Source organism: Paroedura picta, chromosome 3 (genome assembly GCF_049243985.1).
Source record: "Paroedura picta isolate Pp20150507F chromosome 3, Ppicta_v3.0, whole genome shotgun sequence".
In the NCBI taxonomy this organism is placed as follows: domain Eukaryota; kingdom Metazoa; phylum Chordata; class Lepidosauria; order Squamata; family Gekkonidae; genus Paroedura; species Paroedura picta.
The window spans coordinates 103621433-103648336 of record NC_135371.1 but is presented as its reverse complement, the minus strand read 5'-3'; the positions used below and the strand labels follow the sequence as shown (position 1 = coordinate 103648336).

The window sequence follows — 26904 nt, the reverse complement described above, 5'->3', positions numbered from 1 at the left end:
CCTCCCGGCCCGCACAGCCGCGAACAGCCCGCCACGGGACTCGCTGAGGAGCTGCCCGCCCTGCTCACTCCCTCACTGGACCCCTGCGCCGCCTCAACCAGCGGCCCACTTGCTGGCCCACCACCACCATCCGTCTGCCCCGCCGCAGCCCCCACTGCCCCAGACCGCGACGCGCGCACGCCGCTCACCTACTGCCGTACCACCACCGCCCTCACCTCCTGCCCACATTCAGCCCCAGGTACGCCGTGCCGCAGCCACGCAGGGAGCCTGGCCGATCCTGATCCGCCTCGCCAACCGCTCCACGACCGCCCTCGCCTCTGGCCCATGCCCCACCATGCCTCCAGAACCGGCCCATGATGCTCCCGATCCTCGCTAGCGCCCGCTGCATTCAGACTGCAGCGGGCTTATTTTCTAGTATAACAATATAACAGTATAAACAATATAAACAGTGCAACAGGACCAGAGTATACTGGTGTTCTGAGGGGTGGCGGGGGGGGAGCGGGGGCCCTTCAGTCGCTGATGGTTATGTCTGGTCTCAACCAAATGCCTCGTGGAAGAGCTCCTTTTTGCAGGCCCTGCGGAACTGTTTAAGGCATGTGCAAATACATTTACACACACCAGTGTGTATGGAACAATAGCATGGGGTACCTGATCTCCATGATCAGGAAGCAGTCAAATTCAGTTTTTGCCAAAAGGCATTATGAAAACCCGGGACCACAGATTGACCTTTGGGCCCTGCTCCTTGCCTGGGTGTGCCCAACAGCAAAGAGCAGAGACCAAATTTGGCAAATAGTCTCTACATCTTATCCTTTTAAAAATAATTTTCAAGTTGTTTGAAATCATAGGGCAGCTGATCTCGAGGAATCCAGCACTGTGTAGGTTTATGGCAATAATGACGATAGAGATGGAAAACACTGAATAAAACAACATGTGCTGAAGAGAAAACTACATATGATGATGGCATAATACAAATGTTGACGGAAAATAGAAAACTCTGGCAGCCACCCTGTGAGCCAATCAAATAGTGAAAACCTATCAGTGGCTTGAACATTATTATGTATATGATTTGAAGTTGTTCTAACTCATATTTAATAGTTTTATTCATATCTCTAAATTTTACTTTGCAACCCTGTTTTCCTACTATTTTGCAGAACCCTCCGTTCTTTGCTAAAAGATAATCTAAAGCTAATATAAGGTTGCATTCCCACCGTGTACTTGAAACATATAATAAGCATGCTGAAGCCACATATTCATAGCCTGTGTGGGAAACTCATCTTTCTCTACCATAGCAGCAGTGGTAGGCAGGGTAAATAAAATAGAACACAGTATAGTCATTTAATTGGCCAAAACAACAGCAAGAAGATTTTCGGGTGTAGTCTCCCTTGCTGTTGCAGGACTGCTTGTGCCTTATTGGTGAGCGCTTTTATTAATTTATTGTATTCATATACTGCCCTCCTATGAGGCTCAGGGTAGTTTACATAAAATGTAGAAAATGGTACATGGAATATTAACATTAGAACTATAACAGAGGTAACAACTATAACAATGCGAACAGGTCCAGTGCAGAACACTTGTGGATTTTGGGGAGGGAAGGGGCAGGGGGCCTGTAGATGTTGCTGGTTGCTCAGTCTCAATCTCAATCAAGTGCCTGGTGGAAGAGCTCCCTTTTGCAGGTCCTGCGGAACTGTTTTAGCTACATCAGGGCCTTGATCTCCTCCAGAAGCTCATTCCACCAGGTGGGGGACAGGACAGAGAAGGCTCTGGCACTGATCAAGGCCAAGCGGTCTTCTTTAGGGCCAGGGATCATTAGCTGGTTGGTGGTGGTGGAGCATAGTGTTCTTTGGGATGCACAGGCAGGGAGGCGGTCCCCCAGTACACTGGGCCCTGAAGGTAATTACCAGAACCTTTAGCCTGATCCGGAATTCAACTGGCAACCACTGAAGCTGATGGAGAATGGGCCGAATGTGGGCCTACTTGGTCTGCGGGCTCCATGATGTCCTGGGCTGCTGAACCGTATGGGTCAGCTGCAGATTGAAGTTGGGGATCGGGTTCTTCAGACCTTTGTGCCACACCATCTGTTGCTGGTTTAACACACCGTGCCGGAACCCACACCGGCCCTGTTGAGGTAAAAACAGACGCATACTCTCTTCCCCATGTTATCAGAGGCACAAGTCCTTTCCAGGCAGGGTCTAGAAAGCTCTCCGTATCAAATTAATGGAACGAGTTGAGACTGTGAAAGCAAGCTTCTCCTTATCCTGAGGACATAAAAAGGACATTAAAAAGCAATTCTTAAGGTCAATAATTAACAGCTGATAATAATCAGGAATGAGATTGGGGTTGGATGTACCACATTAAAGGGTTTAATATGTTTATTAACCTCCCTAAAATCATGTAGCAGATTCCATCTGCCTGATTTTAATCTCAAAAACGGGTATTCCAGGGACTATTTGATCTGCTAATATGTCCCTCTTAACTTTTCCACTACCAATTGCTTTAATGCTTGCAACTTTTCAAGTGGTAGAGGCCATTGATTAACCCAAACAGGCTCCCCAGAGAGCCATGTGAAGGGCAAGACCAAGACATTTAATTGAATCTGTAAGTCTAGCTGTGATAATAGGTCACGGCCCCAGATACAGAATGGAAGGGAGAGAACAAAGGGACAGATACGAACATGTGATGTAGACACAGTAGGGGTAATAACCTGAATCCAGCGAGTGCTTTGCCATGCTGTACGACTGCCTCCAATTCCCCAGAGCTGCTTGACTGGTGTAGTTTCCCAGGTTGATGGCCACTTGTCTGCACGGATCACTGTAACATCAGCACCTGTATCCAATACGCCTGTAAAGGTATATTTCTCTAGTCTTAACATTAACATTGGGCACTTAGCCAATAAATTGCATATCCACTACCAGAGTACTTGTCTCATGAATATTTTCTGTACAGTTAAGTGATACTGCAGGGATTAAAACCAATTGGGCTGGAGATTCCCCTTTTTCAAGTTTCTGTGGCAGATTTGTCCAGAGATGCACTGGTAAGGGGCCAAGAAGATCTGCTGTTACCACTCCTGGAATGACAAAGATCCCTCTGCACCCTGCGTGGCGTCTTGTTTGCCAACAGCAGACTCTTTCATGGAGGAAAGACAGCGTTTTCTCACACTCACAGCAGGCATAGTTTTTCCTTATCACTTTCCTTTAATTTGGGCTCTCTGAGGGACTGGAATTTAAAAAGACAACTCTCCACTTCTTAAAACAAGCTTAAACTCATGTTGGGGAGGAAATTGGAGATAAAAATGTTGTTTAAAAGCAGTTACCTGAAAGCTGTCAGAGAAGCGATTAGCCTTCCGCTGCCATGTTCCTCTCCCACCGGAACTCACCCTGGGTTTGGGGTCATATTCAGGGGAGCAGGCATAGCTCTCATTCGTCACTTGCAATTTCAGTTTGCTATCACTTGTGTAAACTGAAAATGTATCCCAGAAGGCTATTCTGCTGCTTAGGGTTGCCAGTTCTTGTTTGGGAAATACCTGGAGACTTTGGCGGTGGTGCCAGAAATGGGTGAGATTTGGGGTGGAGTGGAGTCCACCTCCAAAACAGCCATTTTCTTCTAGAAAACTGATCTCTTTAGTCTGGAGAAGAGTTATAATTCCAAGTGTTTCCCAGATCCCCTATAGCAGTGGTCCCCAACCTTTTTATCACCGGGGACCACTCAGCGCCTTTTACTGAGGCCGGGTGGGGGGGGTAGTTTACTCCTCTACTCTCAACCACTGCCCTAACGCTCTCTGATCGCTATGGTAATGTTTAAACATCCCTTCAAAATAAGATACAGACACACCACAACAATGAACATAAGGAACATTTTATTTTCATGGAAATTTTAACTCATGACAATGACAAATCAATGGGAACCCTGAGCTTGTTTCTCTGCAACGAGATAGTCCCATCGGGGAGTGTTGGGAGACAATGACACCCGAAGTGTGTTGTAAAGGGCCGGGGGGGGGAAGGCGTTCTTCGCGGCCCACCTCCAATTAGTCGAAGGACCACATGTGGTCCGCGGCCCACAGGTTGGGGATCGCTACCCTATAGGGACTGGCAACCCTACTGCTGCATATGCTACGTAGGGGAAGATCAGTAGTGGTGGGAACTGCCCTTCAGGGAAATTTTCCAGCCTTTACCCATCCTCTCATTAGGGAGCAGATAGGCTTCAGAAAAACGGCAGTTTGTAAATCAGGGACCACAGATTTACAAACAGCAGTTTGTAAATCGCTGCCTTAGAAATAATGTTCGTTTTTTTCTAAGAAGTAGTTTGTGATCTAATGAAAGTAGTGTGTTTGTCTCTTGGATTGCCTTCCTAACTTTTACTGGCAAAGGAATAACATTTTTTGTTCCTTACAATGCCAAGCTTCAGAATGAGAATTACCATATTTGACTGTCTCCTTCCTTGGCTTAATTAATGCTTGCTCAACATTTTTAGATACTTTAATGAAAGGTGTTGCAGGGTTATGAAGTGGTTCTATGATGCCATTCATCTTCACATACGTACGTGTGTGGCTTAGCAGGAAGCAGAAGGCAGGGTTCCCTGGTGTCAGTTATTACGGCTGACTCAAATTAATATTGGCATCTAACCTCCATGTTCTTTTGTACTGTTCTGAGAGCCGTAGTTCCTTCCTCTGCAGACCAATCTGTTTTGTACATTGTTTATCTGGGTGGTGAGTGAAGTAGAACAATGCCCTTTTAAACGAGGAAATGATCCAAGATGTTGGGTGCACCATAAATATAATTAACAGAGCAGCATAACTATATCCTCTGTTTTCCTTGTATTTTATTCATCTTTGGTTTCAAACAGGACCATATAATGTGCCTTGTTGACCATTCTGAATGCTTTCTGTTAAGTCTCTCTCTGTTATTTTAAAAGCACAGCTTTTAACAATAGAACATTTACATTGAGATTTATGTATCTTTGGAAGCATCCCTCCAGTCTCATTTTGATTGGGGTTTTACTGATTACCTCAAAACAATAAAAAGTAGGAAGACATGAGTTATGAGGAGGTTTTTCATAATAGATTAGAAAGTAGGGAAAAGGGAATGTTGTGAATGGGCTTGAAGCATTAGAGCTACAAGTTACTAGTCTGACTTTTTTCTCCTTGGATATTGAAGGAAGTGATATTTAGCTGTGTAGAAATGTGTAAAGGTGACTGTAATGCCAAACTGGTGATTTATAACATAGACTTCTCTTCAGGGCCCAGATTCTCCTTATTGGGACAAACCTTTGAAGGATGCTGAGCTCTTACCAAAACCTGCTCTCTACAATGCCTGCTTATGTAATTTGTAGCTCTAACCAGACTATCCTTGAAAGCTTCTTGTACAGTGTATATTGGGTGTGTGAACAAGGGGAAGGAGCTGACGTCCCTGCCTTGGAATCTTAAGTATTCAGAACCAATTTCTCCTAGACTCTTGTGTCACAGAGGAAAGGCTTATCTCCAGTATTTAAAATAGGGACAGCCAGTTCTGGAGAACTGAGCAGTTTTACCCCCTCTTGAGTCTCCCCACCCCCGCCTGCCCCCCAACTCCTGTGACGGCTCAGCACAGACAGAGGGAACATTAATGCAATGTTATGAGTTTGAGCTGTCTCGATAGCTTTTAAATGACATATTGTTGGGGTTTATTGAAAATGTCATGTGATGGGGGAGTCACTATCATAACAACAGGACTTTTCTTTGCATTTTTAATTCTTGTGGTGTTTAAAATTAAAGGTACAGGTATCCCCTGTGCAAGCACCAAGTCACGTCTGACCCTTGGGGTGACGCCCTCTAGTGTTTTCATGGCAAACGCAATACAGACTGGTTTGCCATTCTCTTCCCTAGTCATTACCGTTTACCTCCCAGCAAGCTGGGTACTTATTTTACCGACCTCGGAAGGATGGAAGGCTGAGTCAACCTTGAGCTGGCTGCTGGGAAGCTAATTCAAAGTGTTTTCTTGCTTCGAGGAGGCATGACCGTTCGAATCATAGAGTTGGAAGGGACCTCTAGGGTCATTTAGTCCAACCCCTGCACAATGCAGGATACTCACAGCTACCTGCCTACCCACAGTGACCCCAATTTCATGCCCAAGTGATTCCCGCCACACCAAAAGTCTCCAGAATCCAGCTTGGCCTGGAGGGAATTTACCTACCATCCCACAGTGGCGATCAGCAATTCCCTGGATATAAAAAGAAGGGCCACAAGAGACAAACACTGACACATCCCTTCCTACACACCCACTCACAATCTGCTTAAGTTCATAAAATCAGTATTTCTGTCAGGTGACTAGCCTCTCCTGAAAAACTTCCAAAGAAGGAGAACCTACGTCCTCCCAAGGAAGCCTGTTCCACTGAGGAACTGCTCTGTCAGGAACTTCTTCCGGATGTTTAGCTAGAAATGCTTTTGAATTTTGTTGTTACTTCCTTGTGTGGAAGCAGAAGGTAGTGGTTTGGCTTGGGTCTTGGCAGCTTAGGTTAAGGGGGTAGTGATAATCATGGGCTATGCTTGTTACTAGCTCTTATCCCACTGTGATTCAGGAGCAAATAAAGGCCTAGTAGCACTACAAGAGCCTCATCTTGAACCCAGTTGGTAGTGGCCACTTCTAATCTGATGAACCAGGTTTGATTTCCCTCTCCTCTACATCCAGCCTTGAACTAGTCACAATTCTGACAGTTGTGTTCTCACAGAGCAGTCCTGTCAGAGCTCTCTCAGCCCCACTTACCTCACAGGGTATCTGTTGTGGGGAGAGGAAAGGAAGGCAATTATAAGCTGCTTTGAGACTCCTTCAGGTAGTGAAAATCGGGGTATAAAAACCAACCTTCCTTCTTCTAGTAATGCAACTCTAGTAGTGAGGATTAGTACAGGCTATGCCAAACGCCTACACTGTCTGGGAGTGAGCTGTGGCCATACATGGGTCAATTTCCTGGCATTTACCTCAGATTATCAGACCCAGCAAGCAGTGGCATGGGTCTGGGACATGACATGAGGTGGAAACTATGCCAGCTGTTTTTCCTTCACCACCACTAGATAGGAGCAAGCCAAACTTGGTTTGATATTGTGGTTAGAAAGACCATGATCTGGAAGGCCCAGGTTCAAATTCCCCAATGACTTAGGGCTCAGCCTAACCTACCTCACAGGGTTGTCATGAGGATAAATGAGCTGAGAAGAATGTAAACTGCTTTGGGTCCCCACTGGGGAGAAAGGCAGAAGTAAATAAAATAAATTAATCAACATCCCCACACCTCTATTAACTGTGATGCCTTGAGTTATTATGTGGGGAACTGTTCCTGTGTTTTCTTGATATAATGGAGAAATCTTTTGTTCCTGCTCTTGGATTTTGATACTTAAGAGAATTTGAGAAATATGACTCAAAGCTCTTTCCTCAGATAGGAAGGGAAAGGAGATTGTTTGTCTTTAACATGCTACTGGATTCAAATCTAGCTACATATCCAGGAGAGGTTGTAAGTTATTGTTGATATCATGGAGCAAGTTCTAAGCTGTGACAACCAGTAGAGTTTTCTTGTTGCCTTTCTTGAATCTTATAGGTCTGTTTCTGAGAGCCAACGTGGTGTAGTGGTTAAAGAGTGTTGGACTCTAATCTGGAGAACCAGGATTGATTCACCCCTCCTCCACATGCAGCCAGTTGGGCAATCTTGGCTAGTCACAGTTCTCTTAAAACTGCTCAATTAAAGCAGTTCTTCTAGAACTCTCTCAGCCCAACTTACTTCACAGGTGTCTGTTTTGGGGAGAGGAAGGGAAAGGTGTTTGCAAGCCATTTTGGGACTCTTTCAGGTAGTAGAAAGTGGGGTATAAAAATTGTTTTCTTCTCTACCATTCTGTCTTTGTTGATTTGTTCTTTCACCATAATGGCAGTTTGTAACAATGACACTACAATACTTTTTCTAGCTAAAAAAAGTGGTATTCCTAAATCCTCAATGTACCTGTTTGAGGGATTGGAACACATGTAATTGTAATGCATTGCTTTACTGTAGACTGGATGTTTTTTAATGTTCTGGGTGATATCTGGAGGCAAGAAGGTATATCTGGTGGTCAATGGGTTTTTTGATATAAGGTGGTGCTTATGTGACTGGGGAAGGCACTGGCAAACCACCCCGTATTGAGTCTGCCATGAAAACGCTAGAGGGCGTCACCTCAAGGGTCAGACATAACCCGGTGCTTGCACAGGGGATACCTTTCCCTTTCCCTTTATGTGACCATCACAGAGTTTCTCAGAGGTATCAAGAAAATGTACTTGCCCTGTGGACTGGTCCATGCTGAGTTTGATGTTGCGGTGAAAATTGTTGAATTCTCAGTGGAATTTCTTGTGAGTGTCTTTCCCATGAGTCCAGATGCTGAAAATGTCATCAATAAATCTTAAGTACAGGGTGGATGTTAATGGGCAGTTGAAGAAGTGTTGGCCTAAGTCAGTCATGAAAATGTTTGAATATTGTGGTGCCTTGAGCCGTACCATTAGTCTGAAGGTATAAAGTTATCAGATTTAGTGGTTGAGGTGAGGACATATGTACCGTGATAGTTTCTGGGATAATATTCCTGATGGCTTATAGGGGGTTGTTGGTAAGGGGCTGTGGCTCAGTGGTAGTGCATCTGCTTGGCATGCAGATGGTCTCAGGTTCAATCTCTGGCATCTCTACAAAAAAAAAAAAGAACTGGGAGTAGATGATGTGAAAGACCTCAGAACTAATCAGTGGTCTGATTAAATATAAGGAAGCTTTGTGGAGGTGAAGAATCACCTTTATATAGGTACTGTAACACTTCATCATATATAAATATAAAGTTTATTAATTACCAGCCGTCATACTATGGAATTCTGAACAGCAAGAAAATGACAACAATTAATACAGGCTTCATTCCAGAGATTGGCCAGGCCACCCGTGCTTATTTGTAGGGTAAATGCTCATCCACTGTGGAGCAAGGTGTAGAAGTCTTTGTTTTTATTTTCTTTTTTAAAACAGAACTGACAGGATGGGTGTGGCTCAGATCACGAAAGAGGAGGTAGTTAGGCACAGTTGTGAAACGGGGTGTCTGGCAAAGAAGCATCCAGCAGGAAGCATAGACACATCACTAATGAGGATTAATGCCTCTCCTGACTGAGGTCACTGGTTGAAAGCTGGGAGAAGTGTTACATAATCCGCTGGGGATCAGCTGCATACAAGGCTTCAGTCAGGCCGCCTGTCAGGAAGGAACAGTTGCAGTGAGGGAACTCCAAACCAGGTCATCTGTGAGTAGGCATGCCCCTCCTCTGTGTCATGTTTATTAATCATTGGATAAATATGGTGAGTAATAGTTACCAACAACTTTTCATACCAATTGTAGAAGAGATGGGGGAGGAAGTTGAGCCTGGGAAAACGGAATAGGAGCGTAGGATTGGCAAGGTGCCTTGAAAGGAGTGGCAGCCGAACTCACTGACCTGCCAATCATGATTTTCCTGATAAAAATTTATATCCATCTGAGCTTCTCCAACCAGAATTCTGTCTTTTATCTTAAAAAGAGTTACCAACAGGTCTAGAGGAAAAAAAGAGAAGTCCTCACCCTTGAATAGTGCCTCATAGGATATAACTAGATAGAACTGGAGATCTGTTTCAAGAAACTTAAAGCAGCCATGGGAGAGGGCCAACTAGTGTCAGGACCATGTTGCTAGTTTGGAAGCGGTTAACCCTTTCCTCGTTTCCCTTATGAAAACCTTCCTGAGCCAGTATGTTTTCTGTATACTTTTTAATAAGGTTTTTATTTTCCAGGGATTTGTTTCCATTTTAAGGCAGGATTCCTATTTCTTTGTATTGCTATACATTTCAAGGAGAAGTCTTGAATTAGAGTTTAAAAAGCACAAATTTCAAATTAGGGAGCCGTTGTTATTATCTGGAATGAAGGTGAGAGGGGCAGAGAGGAGCTTCCTGAGGCAAAAAGCAAAAATTTTATAGTCATCATGAATAGAGAATGAAGGGAGAGGCAGTGATCAGCAGAAGTGCAATGAGGAAGAAAGTGCTGGGGAGGAGGAGTGGCCAGAAGGAGTGTGATGGGAACTGAGCTCTGTCATTTATACCTTTACCCACAAGGATTGCATATCCTGTGGCTTGAGAAGCCTAGTTTTGTATGTGAGAGAGAAGATGTGTACACGTCATTAACCTCTTAATGCCAGTGAGGTGCACTTTAGGACATGATCGTTAGTTCTTTCTCCATCGTTATTTAAGCTTGGATGTACTATGAAGCTGTCCTCTTCCATCATTAAAAGCGGCTGATTGGAAATCTCAAAAACTGATGTTGAACCAGGGGTGGAGAAAGTCATGCCTGGCTGGCCATACCATGAGGCAGTGTGAAAGAGATGCTTCAGGCAGATGCTAAGAGAGTTTCCATGTTTCTCTTTCAACTGCTATCTAACCTGGTTATAAAAGTCACCTGGGGGGAGGGGGAAGTGTCATCTTGATGCTTTGATTCATGTGTGAAAATATGCAAGGTTTAGATCCAACCAAACATTTCTGTGGGAGGAAGAGTGTCGCATCTCTGGAGAATGACTTTTTTGCCTCCCCTTCTCTCTCAAATTACCTCCCCCTAAAATGCTGCAGCTGTCATGCTGCATCGATAGAGAAGTGTTTAATTGAATCCTAGCCTTAGACAGGCACTAACGTCATAAGACTCATCTTGCTTCAGGATAGTGGGCACTGATTTTTTAACCATGATTTTACTTGCTTGCTTACTTTATATACTGACCTCCCTGGGGACTCAGGGCGGTTTACATGGAACATATGAACAGTACATAAAACTATAACACGTGAACAACCATACAATATTAATAACTTATAGTTGTAATAATAAAATGGTGTAAACAATGCTGCAGTGCAACAGTGCAAACATGTCCAGAGCACTCTGGTGGAGTTCTGAGAGGGAGGGGAGTAGGGGCCCCTCATTCGCTGTTGGTTGTGCCTGGTCTCAACCAAATGCCTGATGGAAGAGCTCCCTTTTACAGGACCTGCAGAACTGTTTAAGCTCCATCAGGGCCCTGATCTCCTCTGGGAGCTCATTCCACCAGGTGGGAGCCAGAACAGAGAATGCTCTGGCTGGGTGAGGCCAGGCGGACATCTTTTGGGCCAGGGACCATTAGCCGGTTGGTGGCGGTGGAGCATAGAGCTCTTTTGGGGGGATAGGCAGGGAGGCAGTCCCACAGGTACACTGGGCCCTGACCGCGAATGGCCTTGAAGGTAATTACCAGAACCTTTAGTCTGATCCGGAATTCAACTGGCAACCACTGCAGTTGGTGGAGAATGGGCCAGATGTGGGACCTCCATGGTGTTGCTGTGATGATCCTGGCCGCTGAATTTTGGATCAGCTGTAGTTTCCGGGTCAAGGCTAAGGGCAGGCCTGTGTAGAGTGAGTTACAGAAGTCCAGTTTAGAGGTAACCGTCGCATGGATCATTGTGGCTAGGTGTTCGGGGGCCAGGTAGGGCGCTAGTAGCTTGTCTTGGCGGAGGTGATAAAATGCCAGCCACGCTACCTTTGTGACCTGGGCTTCCATTTTGAGGGAAGCGTCCAGAATCACGCCCAGGGTCCTGGTGGAATGAGCCATAGTGAGCTCTACGCCATCCAGGGTGGGCAGGACCCCTTCTTACCCAGCCACAGGACCTCCGTCTTTGAAAGATTGAATTTCAGATGCCATCTCGTCACTGCTTACAAGCAGCTGGCTAATGCTTCTGGGGGCGAGTCAGGGCGGCCATCCATCAAGAGGAAGACCTGGGAGTCATCTAACTATTGATGACAACCCAGCCCAAACTTCCGTACCAGTTGTGTGAGAGGGCGCATGAAGATGTTGAATAGGATAGGAGAGAGTACTGTAAGTTGTTGGTGGTCTGATGTTCTCGCTCCTACTGCAACCCTCTGTCCATGATCCCGGAGGAAGGAGATCAGCCATTTAAGGGCTGTCCCTTTTATTCTGGCATCGATGAGGTGTCAAATGCTGCTGAGAGGTCTAGTAATACAGCAGTGCCGACCCACCTCGATCCTACTGGCAACGGAGGTCGTCCGTCAGGGCGACTAGCTCTGTCTCTACCCTGTGGCCAAGCCAGAAACCTGACTGGGATGGGTCTAGGGCTGAAGCTTCTTCCAGGTATTCCGTTAGTTGGTTTGCAACAGCCTTTTCTACCATCTTCCCCAGAAACGCTAAGTGCGAGACAGGTCGATCGTTATTAAGCTCTCAGAGATCTAGAGATGTTTTTTTCAGCAGTGGACGTACCACAGCCTCTTTAAAACCCTCTGGGAATTCTCCCGTTGTGAGAGATAGATTGATTATCTCCCAGAGGGCGGCCTTTATCCTTATGTCTGCTGTTTTTAAGAGCCAGAATGGGCAAGAGTCTAGTAGGCATGTGGTTGGTCTCACTGTTGCTAGCATCTTGTCCACTAAGATCAGCGTGAGTCATCCGAAGTTATTCAGAATTTTCTCCAAAGGCAGCCAAGGGGCCTCTAGTTCACTTTCTGTATCTAAGGTTGGAGGGAGGTCATGGCAGAGTGTTGAGATTTTATCTGCAAAATGACTTGCAAATGCCTCATAGCTGATATCCAATCTGCTACTGTTTTGTTGCCCTTCACCCAGGCCAGTGAGTTTGAACTACCTTAAACAATTGAGCCGGGCGTGAGTCTGCAGATGCGATGGTAGCTGAGTAAAAATTGTGTTTTACTGATTTCACAGCCATCTCATATGCCTTCATCTGCATTCTATAAGATGCTCTCAAGGCTTCATCGCGAGTCTTCCTCCAAATTCTCTCTAGCCGTCTCAGTTACTGTTTCTTACTGCGAAGCTCCTCGGTGTACCAGGGGGCCTGCTTGAGACGGGACCAGAGAGGGCGTTGGGGAGCTATCTCATCAATGGCAGTCAGCAGTCTGTCATGCCAGTTGCTGACCAGGCCATTGAGAGAAGTGCCAGGAGGCATTGGTTCCCGCAGAGCGTTCAGGAATCCAATTTTATCCATAAGTCTCTGTGGGTGAACTAAAATTTGCTCAGCGCCCAACTGAGGAGGGGGTGGTAGCCATAGCCGAGCCTTCAGGGCATAGTAGACCATGGCACGGCAGTTGCCGTGACCAGATTCACATTCAGACCTATGCCGAAAATAAGATCCAGGGTGTGACCTGCTTGATGGGTGAGGCCAACAACAAACTGCGAGACCCCTATGTCGCCATGGTTGACACCAGGACCTGCCCAATTCTAGAGGACAGCAGCTCAGCATGAACATTAAAATCCCCCCGGACTAATAGTCATGGAAACTGTAGCATCCAGGCCGCCACCGCCTCTAGTAGGGCAGGCAGGGCATCTGTTGGTGCATTGGGCATGCGGTACACTAGCCAGATGGCCATGTTCTTGATTGATCCCCATCTGAGACCAACACATTCGATGCCTGGTATTGACGGGGCAGGAAGGGCCCTGAAGGAGAAAGCCTCTCGGGTCTGGATTGCCACCCCTCCTCCCCACCCTGCTCTCTGAGACTGGTGGAGGACAGAGAACCCAGCAGGGGCTAGGTCTTTGAGAGAGACTATTTCACCCTCCCTGGTTCAGGTTTCTGTCATGCATGCCAGGTCCGCTCTTTGTTCTGCAAAGTAGTTTTGCAAGGTAGAGGGTTTTTTTTTAATTTTTTGTTTATTATTATTATATATAAAGTACAGAAGATAGAAAAAGAAGAAAAAAAGAATGCGACCAGCTGATAGGTAGTTATTATATCCTAGTCTATACATCATCTATACAGATATACCTTACATCAGTGGTCCCCAACCCCCGGTCCGGGGACCGGTACCAGTCCATGGATCATTCGGTACCGGGCCACGGCTCCTCCTCGTCCTCCTCCCCAGCTGCTGCCTCAGGGGCTGCCCTTCCACTGTGCTGCCGGCTCACCTTTGGTGCTCTCCAGCAGACACCATGGCTGGGGCTCTCCCTTGGCATGGCACTGTGCAGCTGCTGCTGGCAGCACCCCCCAGTGGGTGGTGGGAAGTCAGGGGCGCCGGCAGCAAAGCAAGTGGAGCAGGGGCTCAGGTAGCGGTGACGTCCCTCAGCAAAAGACTCCCCCCGCCCCCGGGCCTCACTAAAATTGTCAAACGTTGACCGGTCCCCGGTGATAAAAAGGTTGGGGACCACTGCCTTACATAATATAGTTTGATATTATCTCAAGAAACATGTAGTCAGTTCCCATTGCATATTAGTCCTAGCCTAGCATTTACTACTGTCTTTCTTAAGAAAGTCCAGGTAATCGCTCCACTGTTCGTCATAATCTTCTGGTGGTTTCTTATTCACCATGTTAGTGAGTCTTGCCATTTTTGCTAAGTCCGCAAGTTTGTCTAACCATGTAGAAATAGTTGGGGTCTCGGTCGCCTTCTAGTGCTTCGCCCACACCAACTGCGCCGCCGTAGTTGCATGGAAGAAAAGGATTCTAGAAGAACTTGGTAAGGCACTTGGATGAAAACTTAGCAACATAAATTCAGGCTTCATTGGGTATCGCATTTTAAATATTTCATGTAACACCATGTGTATTTTAGCCCAATACTTTTTTGCTTTTTCACAATTCCACCACATATGATAAAAGGAACCTATTGCTTTATTACATTTCCAACATTTATTATCAAACCTGTCTGAAATTTTCGCGATAACCTTTGGAGTGCAGGGTAGAGGTTTTGTTGTTTATTGGCCTGGCGTTGCACAGCACCAGTGTCAGAGGCGGATTTTTTACATTTTGCTTACAATATTTGATTTTATAACATTTAAATTTACTCAGAGTAATAAATAAGTTACACAACAAGGTATTTTTTTCTACAATACTTTCATGTATTCAGGCCTCACAGAAACCGAAAGAACTTTTGGTCACCGCTATAATTCTGCATGAGGTGCCTCTTTGGGGGATTCTGTTAGCATACTTTTTAAAAAGCATGATGAGACTTTAGAACCCTTGGTCAGCAGCTAAGATTCCCCCCTTTTGTCCCTCTCCTGCTTCATGCAAGTAGCACTATTGTAGATTCCTTTTAAAATGAAATCTGCTGTCTTCTTCTCCCCCTGCAGTGTTAACGAGCTCTATGTCGATGACCCGGACAAAGACAGTGGTGGCAAAATAGAAGTCACTTTGAACATCAGCTTGCCAAATCTGCACTGTGAATGTGAGTACTTGGTTTTGAGCCTGGATTTGCAGTAGCGGTTGAGTAACCACTGCGTTCTTGATATTTCACATTCAGGTTGCTATGTTTAACGGCCATTCCTTCCTTTAAAAAAGAGAAAATTTTCAGGTTATCTTAGGGCTCATTTGTAAAAAAAAAGAATGCTCTCTTTCTACCACACGGCTGCTTAGAGAAGTGGTGTGCTAGGTGCTGTGCTAACGACAGAAGTGACATAGTCCTTGAGGTGCTGGACAGGTGCAGTTCATTTCATGAAGGCTTGTTCAGCCTCTGTACCAACAAGGCATCTACTAATGTATTTATCTGGAAAGCCGAACTCACTGGTATTTATTGGAAAGGCTGCCCGGTTTGATAGCCCATGGATTATTTCTTAGATGAGGAATGGGAAAACAAACATCTATGTTTACACATGAGTTTCTGTGGGCTGTAGCAGCTAGCTCATAGGAGGTTTCCATATGCACATGGCCCATATGTGAACTGAGATACAGGCTAGTTGTCATTCACAGTCACAAGAGTATTGGTGGATTCATTTTACTGCTCCATCTCCTTCTTAGCCAAGAACAGCAAACTAACAAATGAGATGGCTGCCTCGGTATTTCTACAAACACAAACCTTCTGATGTAATGAGAAAATGTGAGAGGTTGTATCTCCGCCTCCCACCCATTCTTTAATTAAAGATTTTAATACAGTTAAAAAGAGACATAAAAAAGACATGAAAAGAAGACAAAAATAAAAAGAACAAAGGACAACGTAATTTATCTCCCACCCATCAAGCAGGTCACACCCTGGATCTTATTTTCGGCACAGGTTTGGATGTGGATCTGGTCACAACAACAGCCGTGCCATGGTCAGACCACTATGCTCTAAAAGCTCGGCTAAGGCTCCCAGTTGGGCGCCGAGCAAATTTTAGCTCGCCCGCGGAGACTTATGGATCCAATAGGATTCCTGAATGCTCTGCGGGAACCAATGCCTCCCGGCACTTCTCTCAATGGCCTGGTCAATGACTGGCATAACAGACTGCTGACTGCCATTGATGAGATAGCTCCCCGACGCCCTCTCTGGCCCCGCCTCAAGCGAGCCCCCTGGTACACCGAGGAGCTTCGCGACAAGAAACGGGAACTGAGACGGCTTGAGCGAGTTTGGAGGAAGACTCGTGACGAAGCCTCGAGAACATCTTATATAATGCAGATGAAAGCCTATGAGATGGCGGTGAAGTCAGTAAAACGCAATTTTTACTCGGCTAACATCGCATCTGCAGACTCACGCCCAGCTCAATTGTTTAAGGTAGTTCGATCCCTCACTGCCCTGATTGAAGGGCAACAAAACAGTAGCCAATTGGACATCAGCTGTGAGGCATTTGCGAGTCATTTTGCGGACAAAATCTCGACACTCCGCCATGACCTCCCTCCAATGTTAGATACAAAAAGTGAACTAGAGGCCCCTTGGCCGTCTTTGGAGAAAACTATGAGTAACTTCAGACGACTCACGCTGACCGAAGTGGACAGGATTCTAGCGACAAGACCAACTACATGCCCACTAGATCCTTGCCCATCCTGGCTCCTAAAAACAGCTGGCATAAAGATAAAGGGCCCCCTCCGGGAGATAATCAACCTATCTCTCACAACAGGAGAATTCCCGGAGGGTTTGAAAGAGGCTGTGGTACGTCCACTGTTGAAAAAAACATCTCTAAACCCACAAGAGCCTAACAACTACAGGCCCGTTTCGCATTTAGCGTTTCTGGGCAAGATGATAGAAAGGGCAGTCGCAAACCAACTGACGGAATACCTGGAAGAAGCTTCAGTCCTAGACCCATCCCAGTCAGGCTTCCGGCCTGGCCATGGGGTAGAGACAGCACTAGCCTCCCCGCCTATGCCCCCAAAAGAGCTCTGCGCTCTACTGCCTCCAATCAGCTAAGGATCCCTGGCCCTAAAGAAGTCCGCCTGGTCTCGACCAGGGCCAGAGCATTCTCTGTTCTGGCCCCCACCTGGTGGAATGAGCTCCCAGAGGAGATCAGGGCCCTGACGGAGCTTAAACAGTTCCGCAGGGCCTGCAAAAAGGAGCTCCTCCACCAGGCATTTGGCCGAGACCAGACGTAATCAATCAGCGACCAAGGGCCCCTGCTCCCCCCCCCTCAGAATCCCATCAATAAGCCCTGGACCTGTTTGTATTACTATATTGTTTACTGTTATACTGTGTTGTTATTTGGTTACAATTATTAGTTATCAGTTATACATGTTCTACAGAATGTTTTATGTATTGTTTTCTGTTATAATGTAAACCGCCCTGAGCCTCCGGGGAGGGCGGTATAGAAGTATGATAAATAAATAAATAAAATAAATAAATTACAGTAAATGTTAAGTTTCTAGTCATTATACTATAATGCATGATGCAAAGTTATCAGTTTCTACCAAAATTACTTATTTGAAATGAAATTAAAATTATTTCCACATTTATTTTCTTTACTCTCCTTGAGTGAGAGGTGGTTTCTCAGCCTCAGTCCACTCATGCATAGTATAATGGAGGCAGTAGAATGGACTTCAGAGTACAGGTGTGAGAATCATATTTCTGATTATCCTCTATAAGGGGAATATTAGCAGAGAATGGACTAGAACCTATTGTCTCTGATGTTCTAGGGCAGAAGGTGGCCAAACTATGACTCTCCAGATGTCCGCAGATTACAATTGCCATGAGCTCCTGCCAACTTCCTATCAGCCCCACCAGTTCTAGTCCCCATGCTAGCAGGGGCTCATGGCAATTGTAGTCTGGACATCCAGAGAGCCATAGTTTGGCCATCCCTGTTCTAGGGTTTGGTTGTTGTTTTTAAATATGCAGGGAAATAGAATTCATCACGGCAATCATGGGTACAGTCTTATGAAGTTCAGGTGTTACCCCATACCTATTTTGGTCTGGCTGTATGTAAACATGGTCTGACTGGAAGTGGCGCAGCACCAACAGCAGGCGGGTAGGAACTGCCGTTATAGTTTGGCTATCGTAAAGGAGAGCAAGATGGGACAGAAAGGGACGGGAGATGGAGTGAGCATAATAGAATCCTGCAGTCATCCAGCACTATTTACATGAGAGGGCATGACAGTTTAGCAGCTCAGATCAAGACCCTGGGGCTGGGTGAGGTGCATCATGCTAGTTCCTGTTCTCTGGTGGACACGTAAAGGTAAAAGTAAGCACTCAAGCAAGTTTGGTAGGAATAATCCAGATGACCTAAGTGCCCAGAAACAGACAGATTTTGGGGCATTTCTCCCATGTGTGAGGGACTCACACTCCACTTGCAGTCTGAAGTGGAGCAGCCCATTCTGTCATATCAGGGTTCTGCCACTAAATTTTGGTACATATCATGATGGAGGTGATATATCTCCCAGTGTATGTCCTACCACCTAACTCACTCTGTAACCAGAAATCCTGTTCTCTATAGAAGGGGTACCTTTTTTCTTTAGGATTTATTTCTGGGTAGAGTTTGCACCTGTATTGTGTTTGCCTTCACTAGGTAACAAAAAATGTCCAGAAGGCCACATGTTGCTGCTTTGGACAGTCTTCTGGACTTCTCTGTCACTTTGGTGTTAGGTTTGGGAGAAGGGAGTTGATGTCCATATTCTAGTGACAATTTCATAAACGGGTACAGTAGAATTCACTAGAATATTTAAAGTAAATGAGACCACTAGAAGAAGAAGAAGAAGAGTTGGTTCTTATATGCCACTTTTCCCTACCCGAAGGAGGCTCAAAGTGACTTACAGTCGCCTTCCCATTCTTCTCCCCACAACAGACACCCTGTGGGGTGGGTGAGGCTGAGAGAGCCCTGATATCACTGCTCGGTCAGAACAATTTTATCAGTGTCGTGGCGAGCCCAAGGTCACTCAGCTGGCTGCATGTGGGGGAGTGCAGAATCGAACCCGGCATGCCAGATTAGAAGTCCGCACTCCTAACCACTACACCAAACTGGCTCTCACTAGTGTGAGATATCAACATATCTCCTATTGGAGACCATGTAAGTCCACAAATGCTGTGAAGATGAGATAAACTTGCTGATGGCTATTCTTTCTATGTGAATTTATTTCATGGCTAGCAAATATTGAATAAGAATAAGTATGTGCATACTTGCTCATGTTGGATTATTCTTAACATATTGTTTCTTCTTTTTCTTATACTCTTGACTCCTAAACATGAAGTGATTGGACTGGATATTCAAGATGAAATGGGAAGACATGAAGTTGGTCACATTGACAACTCAATGAAAATTCCTCTAAATAATGGGGATGGATGCCGGTTTGAGGGCCATTTCAGCATCAATAAGGCAAGTTGGAATAATATCCATTGACATTAAACTGTTATGAGTATGCACTATGAAATATCAGTTTGGAACAACTCTTCTTGCTCCTGTGCAACCCTATTGTGGGAGAAAAAAATATCAAATAACTGGGCCCCCAGTGAGCATGGAAGAAAATAAGGATGGGAAAATCCAGTTTAAGAAAAACAGAACAGATATAGTGTTAGAATCATAGAATAGAATCATAGAGTTGGAAGGGGCCATACAGGCCATCTAGTCCAACCCCCTGCTCAATGCAGGATCAGCCCTAAGCATCCTAAAGCATCCAAGAAAAGTGTGTATCCAACCTTTGCTTGAAGACTGCCAGTGAGGGGGAGCTCACCACCTCCTTAGGCAGCCTATTCCACTGCTGAACTACTGTGAAAATTTTTTTCCTGATATCTAGCCTGTATCGTTGTACTTGAAGTTTAAACCCATTACTGCGTGTCCTCTCCTCTGCAGCCAGCAGAAACAGCATCCTGCCCTCCTCCAAGTGACAACCTTTCAAATACTTAAAGAGGGATATCATGTCCCCTCTCAACCTCCTTTTCTCCAGGCTGAACATTCCCAAGTCCCTCAACCTATCTTCATAGGGCTTGGTCCCTTGGCCCCAGATCATCTTCGTCGCTCTCCTCTGTACCCTTTCAATTTTATCGACGTCCTTCTTGAAGTGAGGCCTCCAGAATTGCACACAGTATTCCAGGTGTGGTCTGACCAGTGCCGTATACAATGGGACTCTGACATCTTGTGATTTTGATGTGATGCCTCTGTTGATACAGCCCAAAATGGCATTTGCCTTTTTTACCGCTGCATCACACTGCCTGCTCATGTTTAGTTTACAATCCACAAGTACCCCAAGGTCTCGTTCACACACAGTGCTACCTAGAAGCGTATCCCCCATCCAGTAGGCATGCTTTTCATTTTTCTGACCCAGATGCAGAACTTTACACTTATCTTTATTAAATTGCATCTTGTTCTCATTTGCCCATTTTTCCATTGTGTTCAGATTTCGTTGAACTCTGTCTCTATCTTCTGGAGTATTTGCCAGTCCTCCCAATTTGGTGTCATCTGCAAACTTGATGAGTAGTCCCTCCACCCCCTCATCTAGATCATCAATAAATATGTTAAAAAGTACCGGGCCAAGCACCGAGCCCTGAGGTACCCCGCTACTCACCTCTCTCCAGTCTGATGAAACACCATTGACAACAACTCTTTGAGTGCGGTTCTCTAACCAATTCCCTATCCACCTGACTATCTGAAAATCCAGATTGCAGTCCTTCAATTTATCCATCAGAACATCATAGGGAACCTTGTCAAAAGCTTTACTAAAATCCAAGTAAATGACATCAACTGAATTTCCCCGATCCAGCAAACCTGTTACTTGGTCAAAAAAGGAAACCAGGTTGGTCTGGCAGGACCTGTTGGAGACAAATCCATGCTGACTTCCTTGGATCACCAAATTGTCCTCCAGATGTTTACAGATCGCTCCCTTTAATATCTGCTCCATTATCTTCCCCACAACAGAGGTCAGACTCACTGGTCTGTAGTTTCCCGGGACATCTCCAGTCCTTAAAGAGGTTCCGAAGATGATGGACAAGGGCTGTGCAAGTTCTCTGGAAAGTTCTTTGAGTACTCTCGGGTGCATTTCATCCGGACCAGGGAATTTGAACTCATCCAGTGCAGCTAAATGCCTCTCGACAACCTCTCTATCCATGTTAACCTGCCACCCAGACACTGTCCTTTGGCTATGGCCATCTCTAGATGTGCCTAAACACTTTGACCTGTGGGGAAAAACAGATGTAAAATAGGCACTAAGCCTTTCTGCTTTCTCTGCATCTTCCATTAGAGTTTGTCCATCCGCACCCAACAGTGGGCCTATTGCCTCCTTTACTTTACGTTTGCTCCTCACATAACTGAAAAATCTTTTCTTGTTACAATGGGCTTCCCTGGCCAATCTTAGCTCACTCTCAGCTTTGGCCTTTCTCATGATTGATCTACAGTGCCTAGTAACCTGTAGGTACTCTTCTTTAGAGCTCTGTCCTTCCCTCCATTTCCTGAACATTTTCCTTTTCTTTCTTAGTTCCTCTTGAAGTTCTCTGTTCATCCAAATAGGCTTCTTAGAGCTCCTGCAGTGTTTTTGTCTTTCTGGGATAGTCATTGATTGAGCATGCAATAGCTCCTGTTTGAGTAGCGCCCATCCTTCACATGCTCCCTTCCCTTCCAGGATTCTCGTCCATGGTATGACACTCATCATGTCTCTGAGTTTATTAAAGTTTGCCCTACGAAAATCCAACATCCGCGTCTGGCTACAAGCTTCCTTGGCTCCCCATCTCAAAAGGAATTCTATGAGGACATAGTCACTTCCCCCTAGGGTCCCCACCTCCTTCACCTCATCCACCAACTCTTGCCTGTTGGTCAGTATTAAGTCCAGTATGGCTGAACCTCTTGTGGGTTCATCTACCATTTGATAAATGAAATTGTCAGCCAGGCAGTTCAGAAAGTTGCATGACTGAGGACGCTTCGCAGAGTTTGTTTCCCAGCACACATCTGGGAAATTGAAGTCACCCATGATGACAAGGTCCTGCCGCTTCGATATTTTCTCAAGCTGCTCACAAAGTGCAGCATCCACATCTTCTCGTTGGTCAGGCGGTCGGTAGCAGACACCAACCACCACACTGTTTGTTTTCCCCTCGCTTATTTTCACCCAGATGCTTTCCACTGTAGATATGCTCTCCTTCACTAGAATTTCCTGACAGGTAAGCCCTTTCCTCACATACAGTGCCACTCCTCCACCTCTTCGATCTATTCTGTTTTTTCTGAACAGTTCATATCCATCCACCATTACATTCCAGTCATGAGAATCATTCCACCAAGTTTCTGTGATGCCTACTAGATCATACCTTTCCATCAGCATGAGAAGTTCCAGCTCTTCCTTTTTATTGCCCATGCTTCAGGCGTTAGTATAAAGACATCTGAATCCTTTTACTTTTGGTTCCCTATGAGCTGGCCTTGCCGGTTGGGCTGCCTCCGATCGTTTTCCTTCCATACACTCCCTATGTTGATCGTCTCCTTCCCCTAGTGGCTTTAGTTTAAAGCTCTCCTGATGAATCTCCCCAGGTTCCTGCCAAACACATTCTTCCCCAGTTTCGATAAGTGCAGTCCATCAGGTGCTAGTAGGCCTTCCTCAAGAAAGCCTATCCCATGGTCCCAGAAACCAAATCTCTCCTGCCGGCACCAACTACGCAGCCAGTGATTCACCTCCATTATCTTCCTCTCCCAACGCATTCCTCTTCCCTTGACAGGCAAGATTGAAGAGAATACCACTTGTGCCCCCATTTGCTTGAGCTTCCTCCCCAGATCTTGATAGTCTTTTTAAATAGGAGCGATGGTATTCAGGGACATGTCATTCGTTCCCACATGGACCATCACAAATGGGTAGCGATCCGTAGATTTGAGGAGTTTGGGCAGCCTTTCTGAAACATCTTTAATTTTCGCCCCTGGCAAGCAACACACCTCTCAGGTTAGGGGGTCGGGCCCAGCCACATGGCGATCCATTCCTCTTAGCAGGGAGTCTCCAATTACCAGTACTCTCCTTTTATTTTTCTTCTCAACTCCATTTCCTTCTGTCCCCGTGGCCTCTTCCCTTTGTGTTAGAGTTTGTTTTGGGACCTCTTCCCTTGTTGACCCTTGCACCTCCTCTGCAAGGGCCTGAAATCTATTCTGGAGCTCCAAAGGCCCCGAGAACTGTCTCGCCCTTCGCCATTCAGTCTTTTTCCGAACTGCCTGCAGAGGCTCCCTATTGTGGTCAATCTCCTTATCCTCTTCAGGACTGGTTGTATTGTCTTTATTCCAAGTTGCAGAGCTCTGGACTATGAACTCCTCCCCTTTCTTACTTTGGGTCAGAGTAATAATTCTGTTTTCTAGTCCCCTAATCTTTTCCTCCAAAAGTCTTACCAGCTTACACTTGGGGCAGCTGTAGTCCATCTTGTCTTCTGGGAGGAAGGCAATCATGTCACACTCACTGCAGATGATGGGATGAGTGTCCTGGAGGTCCATTGTAATGTCTAGGCAGTGGAAGTACTAGGGAAATATAATCTACTGATATAATCTACTGATTCTAATTGCTCGACCAAGAACCCCAGGCCAAGAGCCCTTTGTCTCTCGGCTCCCGCCTCTGGTGAGGAGCAGCCCTTTTTAATCCTCCCAACAATTACCCAGCAATCACCTCACCCAGGCAGAACAATAGCGTTGATTGAACAATAGTGTTGATTTCACTCTGTTTCCCTTCCCTACTGCAGCCTCCCTACACACAGGGATATTACTCCATGTGGGTCTTTGGCCCCAGCAATAAACTTTCCCAGGACTACTTAAGGGAGGGGAAAGCTTAAAATATCAACAACCATCAATGACTTCTTCTGATGGACCATGAAATCCAGTCACAGCTCAGATCCGGACTTCCTGAGCTTCAACAAGTTTTTTATACCTTGTGCTTTCAGGTCATATCTTGTGGCCTGAACGAGGGCTGTTGTCTGCTTAAATAAATCTTATTGAATGGAATTATATGAATGGATTAAAATGGCAGAAGTTGGCATAGGAATGACGTGGCAGTGCTGAAGTAAAATTATACCTGAATGATACCTGAATGAATCAGTTGCAGCTGGTTTCATCTGAAAGGTTTCAGGAGGAGACCTGTAAGAAGATGGCACTTCCTACCCGCGGTTTTATTTACATTAGAAACAGACATTTTAAACAAATGCATTGTCTGATTCATCAGAGACATCTTTCTAGTCAGTCCAAAAGTCTGTAATCAGTCACTCAAGCCAGTTCATCATGTAAATGTGAGTGGAACAGAGAGAGGTGGGAAAAGGCAGTAGTATTGCACTGACATGTTGTGTTTGGAAGCCTGGAGGGTGGGGTAAACAAGACATATGATAGCTTTTTTTTTAGTTCTTTTTTAGTTCTTTGTGGCTTCTTGATGAGTACCGTATGTCTGTGTTCTGCTTTCTTCTCTCCTCCCTCCAGTTTGTGAGCACAGGAGTGTGCCCATACTCATACAAACCTCCTTTCTGTTCTAAGGGCTTGCTTAGCTATCAAGGGTCTCTGGCTTGACAGAGATAAACAACTTGGAGTTGAAGATGAGTGTGTTTGTGTCTCACTGTGAGAGAGGCCCAGTTTCTCTCCCTGCAGCAGTGAGAAACCAGGCTTTGGGGGACTCCATTTAATGGACACTGTGTGTCTGGTAATGGATGCTCTGGGCCTGTAATGCAACCTGTGATTTGGCAGGGTGGGGAAGGGGGAGTATGTGGTATGCTGCTGGCATAACAAGAAGAGGATCTTAGTTTGTGCCTCATTTTATACCAGAGGCTACAAAATTCTGCTGTTCCCTCCTCCCAGGAACTCATTTTAGAGCATGCCTAAAAATAGCAAGCAGGACCCTTTCTTGCTCTTGAGGCAGCATTAAAAATACCCAGAGATATCTTACTGTTTTGTTCCATAAAAGGTGATGGCCTTTTCCCTTTCCAGCTGCTTTTCATGTCTTCTAGGGTTGCTTGTGACTAATGGTTCGAAGGCAGGAAAGACATAGGTCAATTTTTTCTTTAGACTTGAAATGTAAGAAGTTTCCCAGAAGCTCCTGTGAAAAAGTATTTGCCCTGCTGCTTACCATCAAAGGTGACTGTCTTCTATACTATCCTTTGTAAAATATACTTTTCAAACTATTACTTCTATCTTTCCAGATTCATGATAACTTCAGGCCTTGAGGCATCACTTCCTTTAGTTCACTTGCAGTTCAATTAAATATATTTCTTTACTCATGATGGCCTAATTCTTGTGGGCCGTTACTTTGTATTGAAGAATGCATCCCCTGCATTGTGGGAATGAAGAAGACCTTGGTGCTAGAAACAGTTGGGTAGGTGGCTATGAGAGGGTCTGCCCTCTGGATCCCCCCCTCCTCCCCCGCAAGCAGCAAACTATCTGGTGTCCTTCCCAGCAGTGTGTCTGCTCAAGAAGAAGGACTTTGTAATTTCATGGCTGGAGCACCTCTTGACAAATAAATCCATGCAACCAGATTATTGGTTTGAATTGTTTTATTCATAAGAGGGAGCCATACTGTTGGTAAGCCTTTTTTGCCTCTAGGACTTAAAATAATTGGACCTGGAGTTTGCTACTTGCAAGGTTCTGCTTAACCTGCTGTGAAGCAGGACTGGGAGCAGCTATACTAGAGAATGGGTAGAAAAAGACTTACCAGGAAGTTCATTTTTGTTTACTAGGTAGGAAATAGAGCAGAAAAGGGCTGGCTCTTCCTTTTTCACAGAGAGTACAGTCAACTGGACCAGTATCTCTAATTGAAGTGGAGACCCTCCCAGTCTTGGAGACTGAAAAAGCAGCTGTATCACACCAGCATTTGATGACACTCTGCTCTATCTTGTGCTTCCAGCTGGCCCCAGAGAAGCTATAGAAAATCCTGAACTGAAGCCTGAAGGCAATTTTGGAATGGATGAGGGCTATTTTTTTACTTGACCTGATAGGATTAAGAAGGACGAATCAATTCACCGTATAGGATTAAATGTTTTAATAGCACATAGCATTATTACAATTAACTGTATGAACTAAAGATTTAGTTTGAAGGGTAGAACCAATTCCACTTCAGTTTTTGTTCTATAATTTCACAGAATGCCAACATAATCATTCCTGCTAGTGCTTCCCCAATGCCAAGAGGGTGTTTCCCCCCAGGTTTCTCCGCTTACTGTAGTGGCTAAAGTGACTCTGTTGAACTGTTGTGCGATACAGTACTAGTTGTCACAGTATCCCCAAATGAATGCCAATTCTACCATGAGCCTCTTACAAATAGCATCAGAGCTTACCCATTCAACATTGTCATAGCAACTGGAGCGTTTTGGTGAAATTCAGAACTACATGTATCTGCAATTCACAAATAATTATATTTATTTATTTGTTTGTTTGTTTGCTTTTGGATTATACCCTGCCTTTCTTGACAAATGTTGCCTCGAGGCGAATTACAGAATAAAACAGTAAAACAGAGTAACCCATAAAATTCCATTAAAAATTAAATTAGCATTATCTATCAAACAATTGTGAAGATAGTAGTATAAAATCATATTCCCCAAACCAACTCAGCTGATCCCAACCAGGAACCAATTCCATGATCCTGGTGGTGTAACTCTGGGTTTTGATCTTCTGTGTTCATTACAGAAATGCTTAGAATAGGGTGGAGCCCCAGTTCTTAATTCTGGTCAAAACCCCCCCCCCCCCGGCCTCAACCAAACACCTGGCGGAAGAGCCCCGCTTGCAGGCCCCGCAGAACCTAGATAGCTCTGTCAGGGCCCTTAGCTCTTCTGGGAGCTCATTCCACCAGGTTGGGGCCAGGTAGATATCCCGGGGGGCCCAGGACAATCAGCAAATT

The 26904-nt window shown here is 45.3% G+C and overlaps 1 protein-coding gene across 1 annotated transcript in view; it reads left to right on the top strand.

Moving 5' to 3' along the window:
* Positions 1-26904, top strand: part of ERGIC1 (endoplasmic reticulum-golgi intermediate compartment 1) — a 149729-nt gene that overhangs the window by 79509 nt on the left and 43316 nt on the right. Inside the window, exons 4-5 of the mRNA XM_077327044.1 lie at positions 15057-15151; positions 19345-19469. Of these exons, the coding sequence (XP_077183159.1) occupies positions 15057-15151; positions 19345-19469 (220 nt within the window). The remainder of the gene's footprint in view (positions 1-15056; positions 15152-19344; positions 19470-26904) is intronic.